General features: G+C 44.3%; 1 protein-coding gene across 2 annotated transcripts in view; it reads left to right on the top strand.

The window, feature by feature from the left end:
• gpm6bb (glycoprotein M6Bb) overlaps positions 1-16,015 on the top strand; it is a 285,202-nt gene that overhangs the window by 12,582 nt on the left and 256,605 nt on the right. Inside the window, exons 1-2 of one of the 2 annotated variants that reach the window (XM_072514104.1) lie at positions 12,358-12,498; positions 12,587-12,766. In XM_072514104.1, coding sequence (XP_072370205.1) covers positions 12,473-12,498; positions 12,587-12,766 — 206 coding nt within the window. In that variant the 5' untranslated portion in view covers positions 12,358-12,472. Of the gene's footprint in view, positions 1-12,357; positions 12,499-12,586; positions 12,767-16,015 lie in introns of those variants that run through there. The other variant, XM_072514106.1, reaches the window with a different exon arrangement.

Here is a 16,015-nt window from a genome sequence, read left to right as displayed (position 1 = left end):
ATGGATGCCTGTTACTTAGAGGATGATTTATTAATCAAACATTGGACATTACTTAAGATTGACTGGTGCCTATCAAAACTAGCTCAGCGTCTGTGTGCGCAGTCTTAGGAAAATTACTGGTTTCTCATGCCAGAGCTCGGCCCGGAGACCTTGCTCATTAGTTGATAGATTTTAGTGCTGAATACTCTGGAATACAATGGCTGATTCATTATATGAAACGTTGACAAAACAATGTCTGGATTCTCACAGTCAAGACACTTTTAATAATTTTCCCTCTCAGCTAATTGCACTCAATTAGCACCGAGAAACTATAAATAAATCAATACTCTATCAGAGCTGAATATTATTTAAATGAAGAAAGAGTGCAGAAAGCTGCAGCTGAGAGGGATTTGGGGGTCATTGTGCATAAATCATGAAAAGCTAGCATGCAAGTTCAACAGGTAATAGGGAAGGCAAATGGAATGTTGGCCGAAAAGGGAATGAAATATGAAAATAGGGAAGTCTTGCTAAAATTATACAAGGCACTAGTTAGACCACATCTGGAATACTGTGGACAGTTCTGGTCCCCTTATCTATGGAAAGATACACTGGCATTGGAGGCAGTCCAGAGAAGGTTCACTAGGTTGATTCCGGGTATGGAGGAATCTTCTTACAAGGAGAGGTTGAGTAGGTTGGGACTTTACTCATTTAAGAAGAATGAGAGGTGACCTTATTTAAACAGAAAGGATTCTCAAGGGTTTGACAGGGTAGATACTGAGAGGTTGCTTCCCCTTGTGGGAGATTCTAGGACCAGAGGGCATAATCTCAAAGAAAGGGGTCGGCCATTTAAGTCAGATTCAGAATGTAATGAATCTGTGGCATTCTTTACTGTTGGTGTACTGGAACAGTTTGGCCAGAGGAGTGGCTAGTTTTGTAGCACAACTCTTCAGCTAGGATATTGCAGGGGCTCATAGCTTTTGCTGAATCCAATGTGTTCTGTCCTTTTCTAATATCACAAGGATTGAATTGAATTGGGTAAGGTCTGACATCTGTGCTCAGGAGGAGTACAAAGTGGATCACTTGCTTGACACTTCTGGCTGGAGATGGTTACAAATGCACTGGCATGTTGGGCTTCCCCTTCTTTGAGGATGGGGTTCTTTGCAAAGCTTGTCCCTCTCTTTAGCTATTTAATTGTCCACCACCAAACACAGCTCTGAGTGTGACAGGAAATCAGAGCTTTCATCTGATACAGTGGCTCTGCAGTTGTCCTGTGTTGTAGTTTCATCTGGTTGGTACCTTATTTTTAGGTACGCCTGGTACTGATCTAGGCATCTTCTTTTACACTTCTCAATGAAGCAGGAGTAGTTGTATGGTTTGATGCTAATTGTGAAATGAGGGATATGCTGGGCCGTCAGCTAATAGATTTTGGTTGAATACAAATCTGCTGCTGATGGTCCACAGCCCCTCACAAATGCCAAATTTCGAGCTGCCAGATCTTTTCGGAAGCAAGTATCATATTTAGCACAGTCGTAGTGCCACACAACATGATATAGGATGCTTGCAGTGTGAACATGGGGCTTCCTTTCCACAAGGACTGGGTGGTGCTCACTCCTACCAATACAGATGCATTAGCAGCATGATTGATAAGGGTGAAGTCAAATAGATTTTTTTTCTTTGTGTTGGTTCTCTCAACACCTGCCTCAGGCCCAATTTGGCAATTATGTTCTTCAGACATCAGCCAGCTCAGTCAGCAGTGATGCAACCAAACCACTGTTGTCGATGGACATTGATACCCTCAAGCCAGAGTACATTTCTGTGCCTGTACTACCATCAGTGCTTCTTCTAATTGGTGTTCAACATGGAGGAGTGTTGTGTTATGCAGTTTTGAGTAAAAGATGCTCCAGACTTTGAAGTGAGTTCAATGTGTTTTATTGAACTATTAGCACAGTTCTCAATGTGTTCGACTCTCTGCTAATCTATATGTAGTAACTCAGTCCAACTGAACCTGCCTTGCTCTAAGCCACATGTTGGGGTGTGATGCTGAGGATATAGCCTGTCTCACTCTGTAGATGTTGGTCTGTGGAAAGAGGCGGGGTGTGAGTGCCTCATCCCTTTTATAGTGAGATACCACTCCTGAGTGGCCTGGCTGCTCATTGGTCGCGTCCTATTCTGCTCATTGGTCGCGTCCTATTCTATGTGTTCATTAGCTGCATGTTTGCATATCATGAGAGGAGCACTGAATTCTAGAAGGGTATGTTGTAATGAGCAGGAAGTTTCCTTGCCCATGTTTGACCTGATGCTGTGAGACTTTCTGAGTCTTAGAGTGAATATGGAGGACTCTCATGGCCACTCCCTGCTGACTATATAGCACAGTGCTGCCATCTCTGGTAGATCTGTCCTGCTGATGAGACAGCAATGGGGTGGATACGTTCAGGAGATTGGTAGTAAGGTGTGTTTGCATGAGTATGACCGTGTCAAGCTGTTGCTTAACAAGTCTATAGGCCAGCCTCATCAACTTTGGCACAAGATCCCAGATATTAATAAGTGAGATTTTTCAGGGTCAATTGGGCAGTGTATTTTAGTAAGGATATGGGAAGTCTACACCAAGTAAAAGAAAGAACTTTGATTTATTTACAGCTATGTTATATACAACTCCGGTAGATCCCTACCAAGTGTCTTCTTGGTCAGTGCCTTTATACACAACTAAATGGAGTTCCCCAACCCCTCAGCGTCGGAGGTCGTACTCCACAAAAAACACAGGAAAGATAATCATTCCCACCCCGTATGTCCCATGCGGGATGTTACAGATGTGTCCCAGTTCAATGCCAGGTTATCTGTCCTGTTTTATTCTGGTTTTGCCTTTCTCTTCGTAATCTGATGTAACTGAAGTGTCAGGCCACTTCAAAGGGCAGCTAAGTCAGTCAACATTTCTGAGGGTCTGGCCACACTGGGTAAGAACAGCAGCTTTCCTAATCCGAGAGGCATTAGGGAACCAGATGGGTTTTCACCACAATCTGTTGGCTTTATAGTCACCATTAGTGAGATAGCTTTTTAATTCTAGATGTATTTAATTCCAGATTTATTAAATTCTCCCAGCTGCCATGGTAGGATTTGAACACATGTCTTTGGAGCATTAGTCTGGATTACTAGTTTGGTAACTATTATTATTACCCTACTATTCCTTTGTATTATGTCAGTGACACAGTATGAGGCCTTCTCCCACTTGGCTGTTCTAAAGTCTTCTCACATGTTCTGAGATTTGACCACATACTCAAACTGCAAAACCTGCATTAGCTGATAGAGTCACTGCTCTGAGCAAAGATATGGGGCTGGATTCTCCGCACCGCAACGGCGGAATCACTGCCGGCGCAGTCAGAGAGTCCAGTTTGACGCCGTAATCAGGACCGGCGCTTGTTCGGCAATTCTCCGGGCACCGAGAATCGGCATCACCAGGGAGTACGCTGCGCTGACGGAGGCCATTGCCAGAGGCCTGCTCTGCCATCCTCCGACCGGCCAAGTTCCCGACAACTTGGAGCTAACCTGCTATTGTGCGACTCAGTCCGCAGCCGCCCTGGTTGGGGGCAGGATGATCGGAGGCTGGGGGGGGGGGGGGGGGGGGGGGGCGTGCTTATAGGCGGCCAGGGAATGATTGTGCGGGGTTTGAGGGTCGGGCGCGCGGCCGATCGGGGGGTCTCTTTTCCGGGTCCAGCTCCGTGGTCCGAGCCCGCCATGGAGCACGGCGCAGCCGTTGGAGGGGACATAGTCTCAATAATGGAGAATCCAGCCCATGGAGTTGAAGTCCAAGCTTCTGAGAGAGAATGAGGGCTTCAAATAAAACATTGGAGATTCAAATGGCGCTAAAAGAAAATGAAAAAAGAAACTTGCATATAATATAAAAATGCACAGTTTGAAACTTTCGTAAGCATCTAAAATATAATATAATTATTAAATAGAGGATGGATGGAATCATTCAACAACAACAACCAGCACTTATATAGCTCCATTGACATGGTAACATTTTCCCAAGTGCTTCACAGTATTATAACCAGTAAAACATTAACAATGTGATAAAAGAATGAGAGGTTATTAGCCAAAAACTTGATGAAAGAGGTGGTTTGAAGCTGCATTTTAAAGGAAGAGGCAGACGGGGAGTGATTTAGAGGAGCATTCCTACAGATTAGGAATTTGCTGATTAAAGGTGGAATTGAGAAAGTGAGAGTTACACAAAAGGCCTGAGTTGGAGAAATGCACATTCACAAAGAGCTGTGGAGCTGAAGGGGGTCACAGAGATAGGGAGGGGTGAGGCTTTGGAACCATTTGAATAGGAGGATGAACATTTTAGAATTGAGATATTGGACTGGTATCCAACGTAGATCAACAAGCACAGACGCAATGAATGGATTAAAGCTATTAGAAGCTATTATTAAACAAGTTATAGCACTTGGATAGACTCTAAGTAATCAGGCAGAGTCAACATGGTTTTATGAAAGAAAAACCATGTTTAACTAACGTTTTTGAGGAAGTAACATGTGTGGGGATAAAGGGGAAACTGGTGGATCATAGAATCATAGAATTTACAGTGCAGAAGGAGGCTACTCGGCCCATCAGGTCTGCACCGGCCCCTACAAAGATCACCCTACTCAAGCCCACATATCTACCCTATCCCCGTAACCCCCACTTAACCTTTTTGGACGCTAAGGGCAATTTATCATGGCCAATCCACCTAACCCGCACATCTTTGGGCTGTGAGAGGAAACCAGAGCACCCGGAGGAGACCCACGCACACACGGGGAGAACGTGCAGACTCCACACAGACAGTCACCCAAGCCGGGAATCGAACTTGGGACCCTGGGGCTGTGAAGCAACTGTGCTAACCACTATGCTACCGTGCTGATGTACTATACTTAGATTTCCAGAAGGTGTCAGGTCAAAGATTACAGAAACGAAAAGCTCATGGTGTAGGGAGTGACATATTGGCATAGATGGAAGATTGGCTAGCTAACGGGAAGCAGAGATACAAATGGTCTTTATCAAGTTGGAAAGATGTAACCAGTGGTGTGTCACAGGGATCAGTCCCAGGAACTCAATCCTTTACAATTTAAAAAAAACTATTTCATGAGATGTGGGTATTACTGACTGGGCCAGCATTTATTTCTCACCCCTAATTGCCCTTGAACTGAATGGCTTGCTAGGCCGTTTCAAAAGGCAATTTTTAAAAGAGTTGACCACATTACTGTGGATCTGGAGTGACATGTAGGCCAAACCAGGTAAGGATATTAGATTTTCTTCCCTAAAGGACATTGGTGAACCAGATAGATTTCTATGGCAATCAACATGGTTATCATTGGACTTTTAATTCCAGATATGTTTATTGAATTAAAATTTCACCAGCTGCCATGGTGGGATTCGAACCTGCTCCCCAGAGCAGCACCTTGGGTTTCTGTGTTACTCGTCCAGTGACAATACAATTCTGTAAGTGAGTTGGAGGAAGGGATTAAAGGGATAGTTGCCAAATTTGCTGATGACTCAAAGATAGGTAGGAAAGTAAGTTTTAAAAAAAATATATATTTTTTATTCAAGTTTTCACAAAATATCAACAACAAAATGTAAAAGGAACCCAGTAGAATTAAATACAAAACCAAACAAAACAACCCCATACCCCCCTCCCCCCATACACAAATAATAAATGAACACCCCAAATTAACACATAGCAAACATAGCAAATATATACACCCCCTCAGATCCCCCGGAACAGTCAAACAAAAATAACCCCCCCCCCCGGGTTGCTGCTGCTGACCATTGTCTATCGTTCTGCCAGGAAGTCCAAGAATGGTTGCCACCACCTGAAAAACCCTTGCACCAATCCCCTTAAGGCAAATTTCACCCTTCCCAATTTAATAAACCCCGCTATATCGTTGATCCAGGATTCCACGCTTGGGGGCCGCGCATCCTTCCACTGGAGAAGAATCCTTCGCCGGGCTACCAGGGACGCAAATGCCAGAATACCGGCCTTTTTCGCCTCCTGTACTCCCGGCTCCCCTGCAACCCCAAATATTGCGAGCCCCCAGCCCGGTTCAACCCTGGATCCTACCACCCTCGACACCATCCTCGCTACGCCCTTCCAAAATTCCTCCAGCAGGTCCGCTTTGAGCTCCCTGAAACAGCGCTGGATGACCTCCTGCTGCTTCTGCGCCCACTGCATCCACGCTGTCTGGTCCCCGCCCGCCGCCATCTTGCTCTTCTTCCCTTGCACTTTCTTTAGGTTCACCACCACTTTTTTAGTCGCCCCGCTCCTGGTCCAAGCCATACACTGTCGGGGGAATGCTGCAGTCTTCTTCCCACACTGGGAAATGTCGAAAAAATTCCGTTGGGGGCCCTGAAAAGAGCCCAAACATCCGTTCCAAGCAGGAGCGGCCGAGCGTGCGACTTAGCTCTGCATAGCTGCAACCGGAAGTTGGTAGGAAAGTAAGTTATAAAGAGGACCTAAGGAGGCTACAAAAAGATATAAGATGGGATTAGTGAGTTGGCAAAGATCCGTCAAATGGAGTAAAATGTATACAAATGCAAAATTGTTCCTTTTGGCAGAAGAATGAAAAAATAAGCTTATTATCTAAATGGTGGGAGATTGTAAAGCTCTGAGATGCGGAGGGATCTGGGTGTCCTAGAGCATGAATCAGAAAAGACTAGTATGCTGGTACAGCAAGAAATTGGGGAAGCTAATAGAATGTTAGCATTTATTGTGAGGAGAAATGAATATAAAAGTAAGGAGGTTATGCTTCAGTTTTACAGGACACTAGCGAGACCACATTTGGAGCACTGTATACAGTACTGGTCATGTTATTTAAGGAACGATGTAAATGTGTGGGAAGCAATCAGAGAAGGTTTACCAGACTAATACCTGGAATGGTGGGTTGCCTTATGAGGAAACAAGTTAGGCTTGTATCCACTGAAGTTTAGAAGAGTAAGAGTTGAAACATATAAGATGCTGAAGGATTTTGACAGATTGGCTGTGAAGATTGGTTGATTGATTTGATTTATTGTCATGTGTACCGAGGTACAGTGAAAAGTATTGTTCTGAGTGCAGTCCAGATTGTTCCACACATGAAAAAACATAGGACATACATAAATACACAATGTAAATACATAGACACAGACATCGGGCGAAGCATACGGAGCACAGTACTATTCAGTAAGAAGATGTGTGAAGAGATCAGTTGAGTCCATAAGAGGGTCATTCAATAGTCTGGTAACAGCGGGGAAGAAGTTGTGTGTGTACAGGGAGTATAGTAGGGGGGTAAGTACACAGCGTTGCCAGACCCTGGTATTGAGGACTATCATGGAGGAGATGTTGTTTATCCTTACTGATTGTGGTCTATGGTTCAGGAAGTTGACAATCCAATTGCAGAGGGAGGGGCCAAGTCCTATGTTTTGGAATTTTGATATGAGCTTGGCTGGGATTATGGTGTTGAAGACGGAGCTGTAGTCAATGAATAGGAGTCTGATGTAGGAGTCCTTGTTGTTGAGATGCTCCAGAGATGAGTGTGGGGCCAGGGAGATGGTGCCTGTTGTGGACCGGTTGAGCCGGAATGCGAACTGCAGTGGATAATAATAATAATAATCATTATTATTGTCACAAGTAGGCTTAAATTAACACCACAATGAAGTTACTGAGAAAAGCCCCTAGTTGCCACACTCCAGCACATGTTCGGTGACAAAGAGTGAGAATTCAGAATGTCCAATTCACCTAACAGCACGTCTTTCGGGACTTGTGGGAGAAAACCGGAGCGCCCGGAGAAAGCCCACGCAGACATGGGGAGAACGTGCAGACTCCGCTGGGAGTATGGAGTTGATGTTTCCCGTGACCAACCTCTCGAAGTACTTCATAATGATAGATGTCAAGGCCACCGGACAGTAGTTGTTGAGGCACATTGCCTTGTTCTTCTTTGGCACCGGTATGATGGTGGTCTTCTTGAAGCAGGTGGGAACTTGAGAACGGAGTAGGGAGAGGTTGAAGATGTCCGTGAACACACCTGCCAGTTGGTCCGCGTAGGATCTGAGTGCATGACCAGGGACTCCATCAGAACCCTTTGCTTTCCAAGGGTTCAATTTCAAGAAGGCCAAACTGACTTTAGGTGCCATTGTTTAAGTATAAGCATTTGCCCATTTAAAACACAGATGAGGTCACATTTGTTTTCACTCAGATGGATGTGAATATTTGGAATTCTCTTCCTGAAAAGGTGGTGGAAGCAGAGTCTTCAAACATTTTGAAGGCAACGGTGGACAGATTCTTGGTAAGCAAGGGGGTAATACATTACTGGGGGTAGGCGGGATGTAGATTTGAGGTCGCTATCAGATCAGGCACAATCTTATTAAATGGCAGAACAGGCTCGAGGAGCTATATGACCTACTCCTGCAGTCCTGCCCTTGGTTTGTATGCTCCTATGAACTTGCTAAAACCTAATATACCAGCATCAGAGTTTTGGATGATGTTAAATTTATGGAGGATGGAAGGTGGGGAGGCCAGATCGGCGAGCATTGGAATAATCAAACTTTGAAAGATAAACATCAGCTGGGCAGCAACAGAAATGGTCTGACTGAATGAGAAGGATACGAGGTTGGAAATTCAGCTCCGTGCCAAACATGGCGGCAAGGTAGCATAGTGGTTAGCACTGTTGCTTCACAGCTGCAGGGTCCCAGGTTCTATTCCCGGCTTGGGTCACTGTCTGTACGGAGTTTGCACGTTCTCCCCGTGTCTGCGAGGATTTCCTCCGGGTGCTCCGGTTTCCTCCCACCGCCCAAAGAGGTGCAGATTAGGTGAATTGGCCATGATAAATTGCCCTTAGTGTCCAAATAAAATAGGTTAGGAGGGGTTGCTGTGTTATGGGGATGGGGTGGAGGTGTGGGCTTAGGTGAGGTGCTCTTTCCAAGGGCCAGTGCAGACTCAATGAGCCCAATGGCCTCTTTCTGCACTGCAAATTCTATGATCTATGTTGCCAAGACTGCGACCAGTATTGTTCAGTCTGACAAAGTTGCCGGGGAAAGAGATGGTTTGGAGTTTATGGTGAGAATCTGAAGTCAGTGGCTTCACTTCTCCCAATATTTAATTGGAGTGCGCAGCTCTGACCGCAATTTATCAATTTTTCTGGAAATAACCAGGCAGGGAGAAAATAGTACTATAAATATAACCATAAACCAGCTAACCTAACATCGGTTGTGGTCATACTCTTTGAATACTTAAAATGCGTAGGTTAATCAAGTGCAGCCAGCCTGGATATAGGCAAATGTTACTTGCTCAATCAAATTTTCCAGAAAGGTGACTGATTGGTAGCTGAAGGGAATATCCAAGATGTAGGTAGTGTAGATCAAATTTCAGGAGCCCTTTGCATTGATGCTTCACAAGAGACGTTAGAAAACCCAGGCCTTTTGGATGAAAGAAAATATATTAGTATATATAGAAAGTTAGTTCACTGAAAGGAAACAGAGTCAGGATCCCATTGGGAAAAGATTGGAAATGATGTACCCCAGAGGCTGGTGCTGGGTCCACTTTTGCCCTTGGTAATTGCAGGTGTTGTATATAAAGAGTACAAACGCAACATTTTCTGTTGTCACAAAAATAGGGCTCTCAGCTGGTGAGGAGGTGTACAAAAGATTTCAGGGGGGGTGTAGGCAGGTTAGTGGAATGGGCAGACAGGAGGTGGAAGATGCATTTTAATGTGTGTGTGAGGCAATTATTTTTGGGAGGACAAACACGCGATGGGAATGTGAATTTGACTGTAAAATGCTGAGTCAACAGCCATTCTAAGTTTAACAATATCATTTTCTGAAGCATCAGTGCTGATGGATAAATCTGTAAAAAAACAAAGACCAAAGCATTTTGGGCTTTGAGTTAAAAAAAATGATAAAATTATAACAGGTAATAATTCAATTGTATTTATAGTAACTACCTCTTTGATCAAGCTTATGATCACCCGTCCTATGTCCTGCTAGACTGAACATAATATTTTGTCTGACTACACTCCCATGAAGTGCCTTAAGGATGTTCAATTCTGTTAAAGGTGCTGTGCAAATGCCAGATGTTGGATTGGATTGGATTGGATTTGTTTATTGTCACGTGTACTGAGGTACAGTGAAAAGTATTTTTCTGCGAGCAGCTCAACAGATCATAAAGTACATGAGAAGAAAAGGGAATAAAAGAAAATACATAATAGGGCAACACAACATATACAATGTAACTACATAAGCACTGGCATCAGATGAAGCATACAGGGTGTAGTGTTAATGAAGTCAGTCCATAAGAGGGTCATTTAGGAGTCTGGTGACAGTGGGGAAGAAGCTGTTTTTGAGTCTGTTCGTGCGTGTTCTCAGACTTCTGTATCTCCTGCCCGATGGAAGAAGTTGGAAGAGTGAGTAAGCCGGGTGGGAGGGATCTTTGATTATACTGCCCGCTTTCCCCAGGCAGCGGGAGGTGTAGATGGAGTCAATGGATGGGAAGTAGGTTCGTGTGATGGACTGGGCGGTGTTCATGACTCTCTGAAGTTTCTTGCGGTCCTGGGCCGAGCAGTTGCCATACCAGGCTGTGATGCAGCCTGATAGGATGCTTTCTATGGTGCATCTGTAAAAGTTGGTAAGAGTCAATGTGGACATGCCGAATTTCCTTAGTTTCCTGAGGAAGTATAGGCGCTGTTGTGCTTTCTTGGTGGTAGCGTCGACGTGGGTGGACCAGGACAGATTTTTGGAGATGTGCACCCCTAGGAATTTGAAACTGCTAACCATCTCCACCTCGGCCCCGTTGATGCTGACAGGGGTGTGTACAGTACTTTGCTTCCTGAAGTCAATTACCAGCTCTTTAGTTTTGCTGGCATTGAGGGAGAGATTGTTATCGCTACACCACTCCACTAGGTTCTCTATCTCCCTCCTGTATTCGGATTCATCGTTATTCGAGATCCGGCCCACTATGGTCGTATCGTCAGCAAACTTGTAGGTGGAGTTGCAACCAAGTTTTGCCACGCAGTCGTGTGTGTACAGGGAGTAGAGTAGGGGGCTAAGTACGCAGCCTTGCGGGGCGCCGGTGTTGAGGACTATTGTGGAGGAGGTGTTGTTGTTCATTCTTACTGATTGTGGTCTGTTGGTCAGAAAATCGAGGATCCAGTTGCAGAGTGGGGAGCCAAGTCCTAGGTTTTGGAGCTTTGATATGAGCTTGGCTGGGATTATGGTGTTGAAGGCGGAGCTGTAGTCAATAAATAGGAGTCTAATGTAGGAGTCTTTGTTTTCGAGATGCTCTCGGGATGAGTGTAGGGCCAGGGAAATGGTGTCTGATGTGGACCGGTTGCAGCGGTATGCGAATTGCAGTGGATCAAGGCATTCTGGGAGTATGGAGGTGATGTTGTTATTGTTGTTGTTGAGTGTCCGAATGATACCAGGGATGGAAAGCAATTGTTATGAGTTTATTTTCGAAAGAAGAGTGAAAATTAAGAAGAGACTAAAGAAGTTTTTTTCTTAACTTTTGAAGGTTTTTGTTGGAATGAAGAGAGAAAGCTTGTTTGCTAAGATTGAGAAATGATGAAGGGTCATCAATTTAAAATTGTCACCAAAAGAATGAGGAGAGAGATTAAAAACAATTCCATTATCTAGCAGGTTGTTGAAGCATAGTTTGCCATAGAGATGGTTGAGGTAGGAACTATTGCATCCTTTAAGAGTAAATTGGCTATATACATGAAGCAAAGAACAGTCTATAGAGTATGAAGTGTGGGATTTGTTGTATATTGCTCTGGCAAAGACCTAAAAAGACTTGGTGTATCTCCTTCTGCATTCTATAGTTTAATGGTTCTAATACTTTAATATAAGCATCAATGTGAAGTTGGGAAGTATTGTTTGCTGGAGCATAGATGTTGTTCTGCAATAGGTATTAAAGAACTGGGATGCACAAAATCGAGGTGTTGCACATCAGCACTGGTGGGAGAATGTAAACACAATGTTAACAAATTTACGTAGACTTGCAATTATAAGGATGGATTTAGACATTTATAATTTAAAAAGTTGACAAAAACATGACAACAGGTAGTATGTTTGTGCAGAAACGAATGTGTTAAATATAAGATTTTAAATATACACGTTTAGTAGAAACATGGATCCTTTGTCATTTTGTTGTGGGCAGTTTTATGTAAATTTGTGTTATCTTTTCTAAGTGTTGAGGGAAGGAGAAATCTGTAGAGAATGAGGCAATTAAAACTGCAAAATGCATTTGCCTCGCAAATCCTATTTTAAGCATCTATAGCTGACCAGAGCTGGACTAATCCCCAGCAGTGCAGCATTTTCAGTGCTGTCAAAACCCCAAAATGTTTAGTCTGCCCCCCGCCCCTCAATCATTAGCCGGATATATTTGTGTTCAGTGAAACTGTCTTGAGTGACATCCATAGCTTCTGGCAGCAGCCCTTGCTCCTTGCTATGCTGGCTGGGGTACCCTCAGTCAAAGTGACATTGTTATATATTGGGAATGCGGTTTTGTTCCTGCACGTCTGGGTTAGTTACCCTGGTAATATTGCACTGCCCCCCAACCCTCAATACTTGGCTGGGTCCTTGTTGACTTTGTTTTAATCCTTCTCCACAGCAGGGAGACTGACGTCAGCCAGCCTTTCTTTCTCTCTTGTGTGTGTGAGCCCCGAGCTCAGTCTCACCAACCAGGGACAGAGAGAGAGGGAAGAGGAGGCAAACCCAGCAGCAGCAACAGCAGGAGGATCAGGGCCACCACCTTCTACCAATCTCGCCTTTGCAAGCTCAGCCAGGATGGGTAAGTACACTCGCACAGCCAGGGGGGCATTTGACCAGTTTGCTTTCTGTCCTTTGTGTGTGTGTGTGTGTGTGCAAAAGCGCTGAAGTTTGCAGTCAGGAACGTTCCCCTCTCTGAGCTGGCAAAACCTTTGTTACAAAAAGAAATAAGACCGTTACTCGGGAGTTAGAAAGCAAAAGTTGCAAAAATAATAATGCAACTTCATGTTGCTAATCTCCAACCCCCCACCCTTCTTGCTCCTTGTGCAGCCCAAGTTCTGGTTTGCAATGAGTTGATTTGTAAAGTTTGCTCCCCCCCCCACCGCCCCTTGGAAACTGAGTGTGAAAGCGACACATCTGGAACCTCTGGAATGTACCTGGGAGGGAGAGTGCACTGCTGGCTCGCTTATTATATAGTTAACTTTTCAGTCAAATGCGGGCTACATTATTGCAAGGGATGAAAGTATTTCTCGCTGACTCTGCCCGTTCCGTGGGATAAATGAGTCAGGCGGACTGGAATAAATTTGCTGTCTGGATTTGTCTGCACAAAGTGCAAGGATTTATTTTGATTTAAAGGGTCTTTAATCAAACTCAACTGAATTCACAAGTTCCAAGCTCCAGGTCGGGGCGGGGGGGTGGTGGTTAGGATTGGTTAAAAAAAAAATTTGAGATGTTTTTGATCAAATCCATTTATAACCTAAAAGCAAAAGTAATACAAAAAACGTGTTTTTAATAAGCATGAGGAGCTGATTTGTGGCAGCTGTGATCGAACAGGATATGGTTTGAAAGAGATGTGTTTGGCAAGATAATCTTGGATTTTGTACTTATTGTGTCCTGATTTTAGAACGACTTTCACTCAGAACAACAGCACTCTGCAGGAATGCACGGCTGGTGTTTGAATTATCAAGAGGCCTTGTGTGTGAAAATGCTTGCAGATTGTCTCGCTGGGATTTGTTTCATTTTTGTTCTATTAATGAATTTATTATTTGGCAGAAACCATATGATTCTCTTGGCTGCTGTAGTGTCTCGGTTAAGCGGTAATGTAACTGTGGACACAGCTCTCTTTCTTAAAGTGCCCCTTGCAATAATACCCAGTGTACAGTGGGTTTAGTTTATCATTGCTTGATACTGTTACTGGTCTCCTGATGTATTTCATTCTGGGATGCAGGAGTCCCTCAGGGTTAGTGGTTGGTCAGGTTGGGGGGAGGGGTGGACAACTGAAGGAGAACAGAATTTGCAGGGATGTGGGAATTTGCAGGGATGTGGGAAAAGAGCGGGTGAGAGAGGGACTGAAAAACAAGAAAATGCCGGAAATACTCAGCAGGTCAGGCCATATCTGCGGAAAAAGAAACAGAGTTAATGTTTCAGGTCAATGACCTTTTGACTGAACTGGAAAATGTTATAGATGTAACAAGTCCAGGGAAAGTGTGTGTGGGAGTGGGGGGGGGGGGGGGGGGGGATGAACCAAAGGGGGATGTCTGGTGCCATGGAAGCTAGAAGAAGATTAAATGACAAACTGAGTGCAACTAACTGGATTGGTCTTTGAAAGAGCTAGTACAGACTCAATGGGCCGAATGGTGTATTTCTGTGTAGCCATATTTTATTCCATGAATCCGCCTGTGGAATTATCAAATTTAACTTAAACTTATAGAACATATATTGGTGGTATGTAACTCATGAAGTATGGGTATTTCTCTCAAATAGAAATTCCAAGAGGGTGGGGAGAGGCGATACAAATTGATTTATTTATTCCAGGCTATCCTTAAGGACCTGGTGTCATCGAATCATACAACACAGAAGGAGGCTATTCCCTTGCTCCTTTGCCATAGTCTTACAATTATTTCCTTTATCCAAGTCCCTTTTGAAAGTTACTGAGCTGGATTCTCTGTTATTGGGACCATGTCCCCACGCCGGCATCAAAACTGTGGAATTTCACGACAGAAACACTGGCGTGAAGGGCCACAAATTCCTAGCCCTGCAGGAGGCTAGCAGGGAACCGGCGTAGATCTAGCAACTTTTGCTGCAGATACGGGCCCCCGCACTTCCAGGTCGGCGGCCGCACATGTACACGACGGCAGCCTCCAACGGCCGCGCCGTGCTCCACTAAGGGCAATTTATCACGGCCAATTCACCTAACCCGTACGTCTTTGGACTGTGGGAGGAAATCGGAGCACCCGGAGGAAACCCACGCAGACACTGGGAGAACGTGCAGACGTGCAGGTTGATGAAGGTAGTGCAGTGGATGTGGTGTACATGAATTTCAGCAAAGCGTTTGACAAAGTCACACATAGCAGATTGGTCAAGAGAATGAAAATCTATGGGATACCGGGCAATGTGGCAAACTGGGTAAAAAGTTGGCTTAGTAACAGGAAGCAAAGGGTAATGGTCGATGGCTGCCTTTGCAATTGGAAAGTGGTTTCAAGTGGTGTTCCACAGGGCTCGGTGTTGGAACCTTGACTGTATTTGTTATGTATTAACGATTTGTACGTGAACGTGGGGAGCATGATTGGGAAATTTGCAGACAACAAAGATTGGTCGAGTGGTGGACAGTGCAGAGGATACCTATAATCTTCAAAACAATATAGATGGATTGGTGGAGTGGGCGATAAAGTGACAGATGGAATTTAACACAGAGAAGTGCGAGGTCATGCATTTAGGGAAGTCGAACAATTGTAGGGTGTGCACAATAAATGGGAATATACTAAGAGAGGTAAATGAAGTGAGTGATCTTGGCGTACAGGCACACAGGTCCCTAAAGGCAGCAGTTCAATTAGACAAGGTTGTTAAGAAAGCATATGGAGCAGAGACGGGGGTGGGGGTGGGGGGTTTAGCTTAGATTAATGGGTAAGAAAGGTAGGACCTGTGAGGGAGGAAGACGGCCTTTGCACTATGTTTATATTTGTATGTACACTGTTTCTTCTGTTATTGTTACAAAACCACAAATACCCCACTAATGTTTTATATTAAAAAAGAAAGCATATGGAATGCTGTCCTTCATTGGCAGAGGTACAGAATATGAAAATAAGGATATAAAATGTTAGAATTGTATAAAACACTGGTGAGGCCACAACTGGAATATTGTGTGCAGTTCTGGTCGCCACGTTACAGAAAGGACAGTATTGCTCTGGTGAGAGTGCAGAGGAGGTTTACAGGAATGTTGCCAGGGCTAGAAAAGTGTGACTACGAGGAGAGATTGGATAAGTTGGAACAAAGAAAGCTGAGGGGCGAATTAATTGAGGTGTACAAAAATATGAGAGGAATTGATAGGGTA

The sequence above is a fragment of the Scyliorhinus torazame genome, chromosome 8, assembly GCF_047496885.1.
Source record: "Scyliorhinus torazame isolate Kashiwa2021f chromosome 8, sScyTor2.1, whole genome shotgun sequence".
Lineage (NCBI taxonomy): Eukaryota > Metazoa > Chordata > Chondrichthyes > Carcharhiniformes > Scyliorhinidae > Scyliorhinus > Scyliorhinus torazame.
This window is presented reverse-complemented; position numbering and strand designations above follow the sequence as displayed.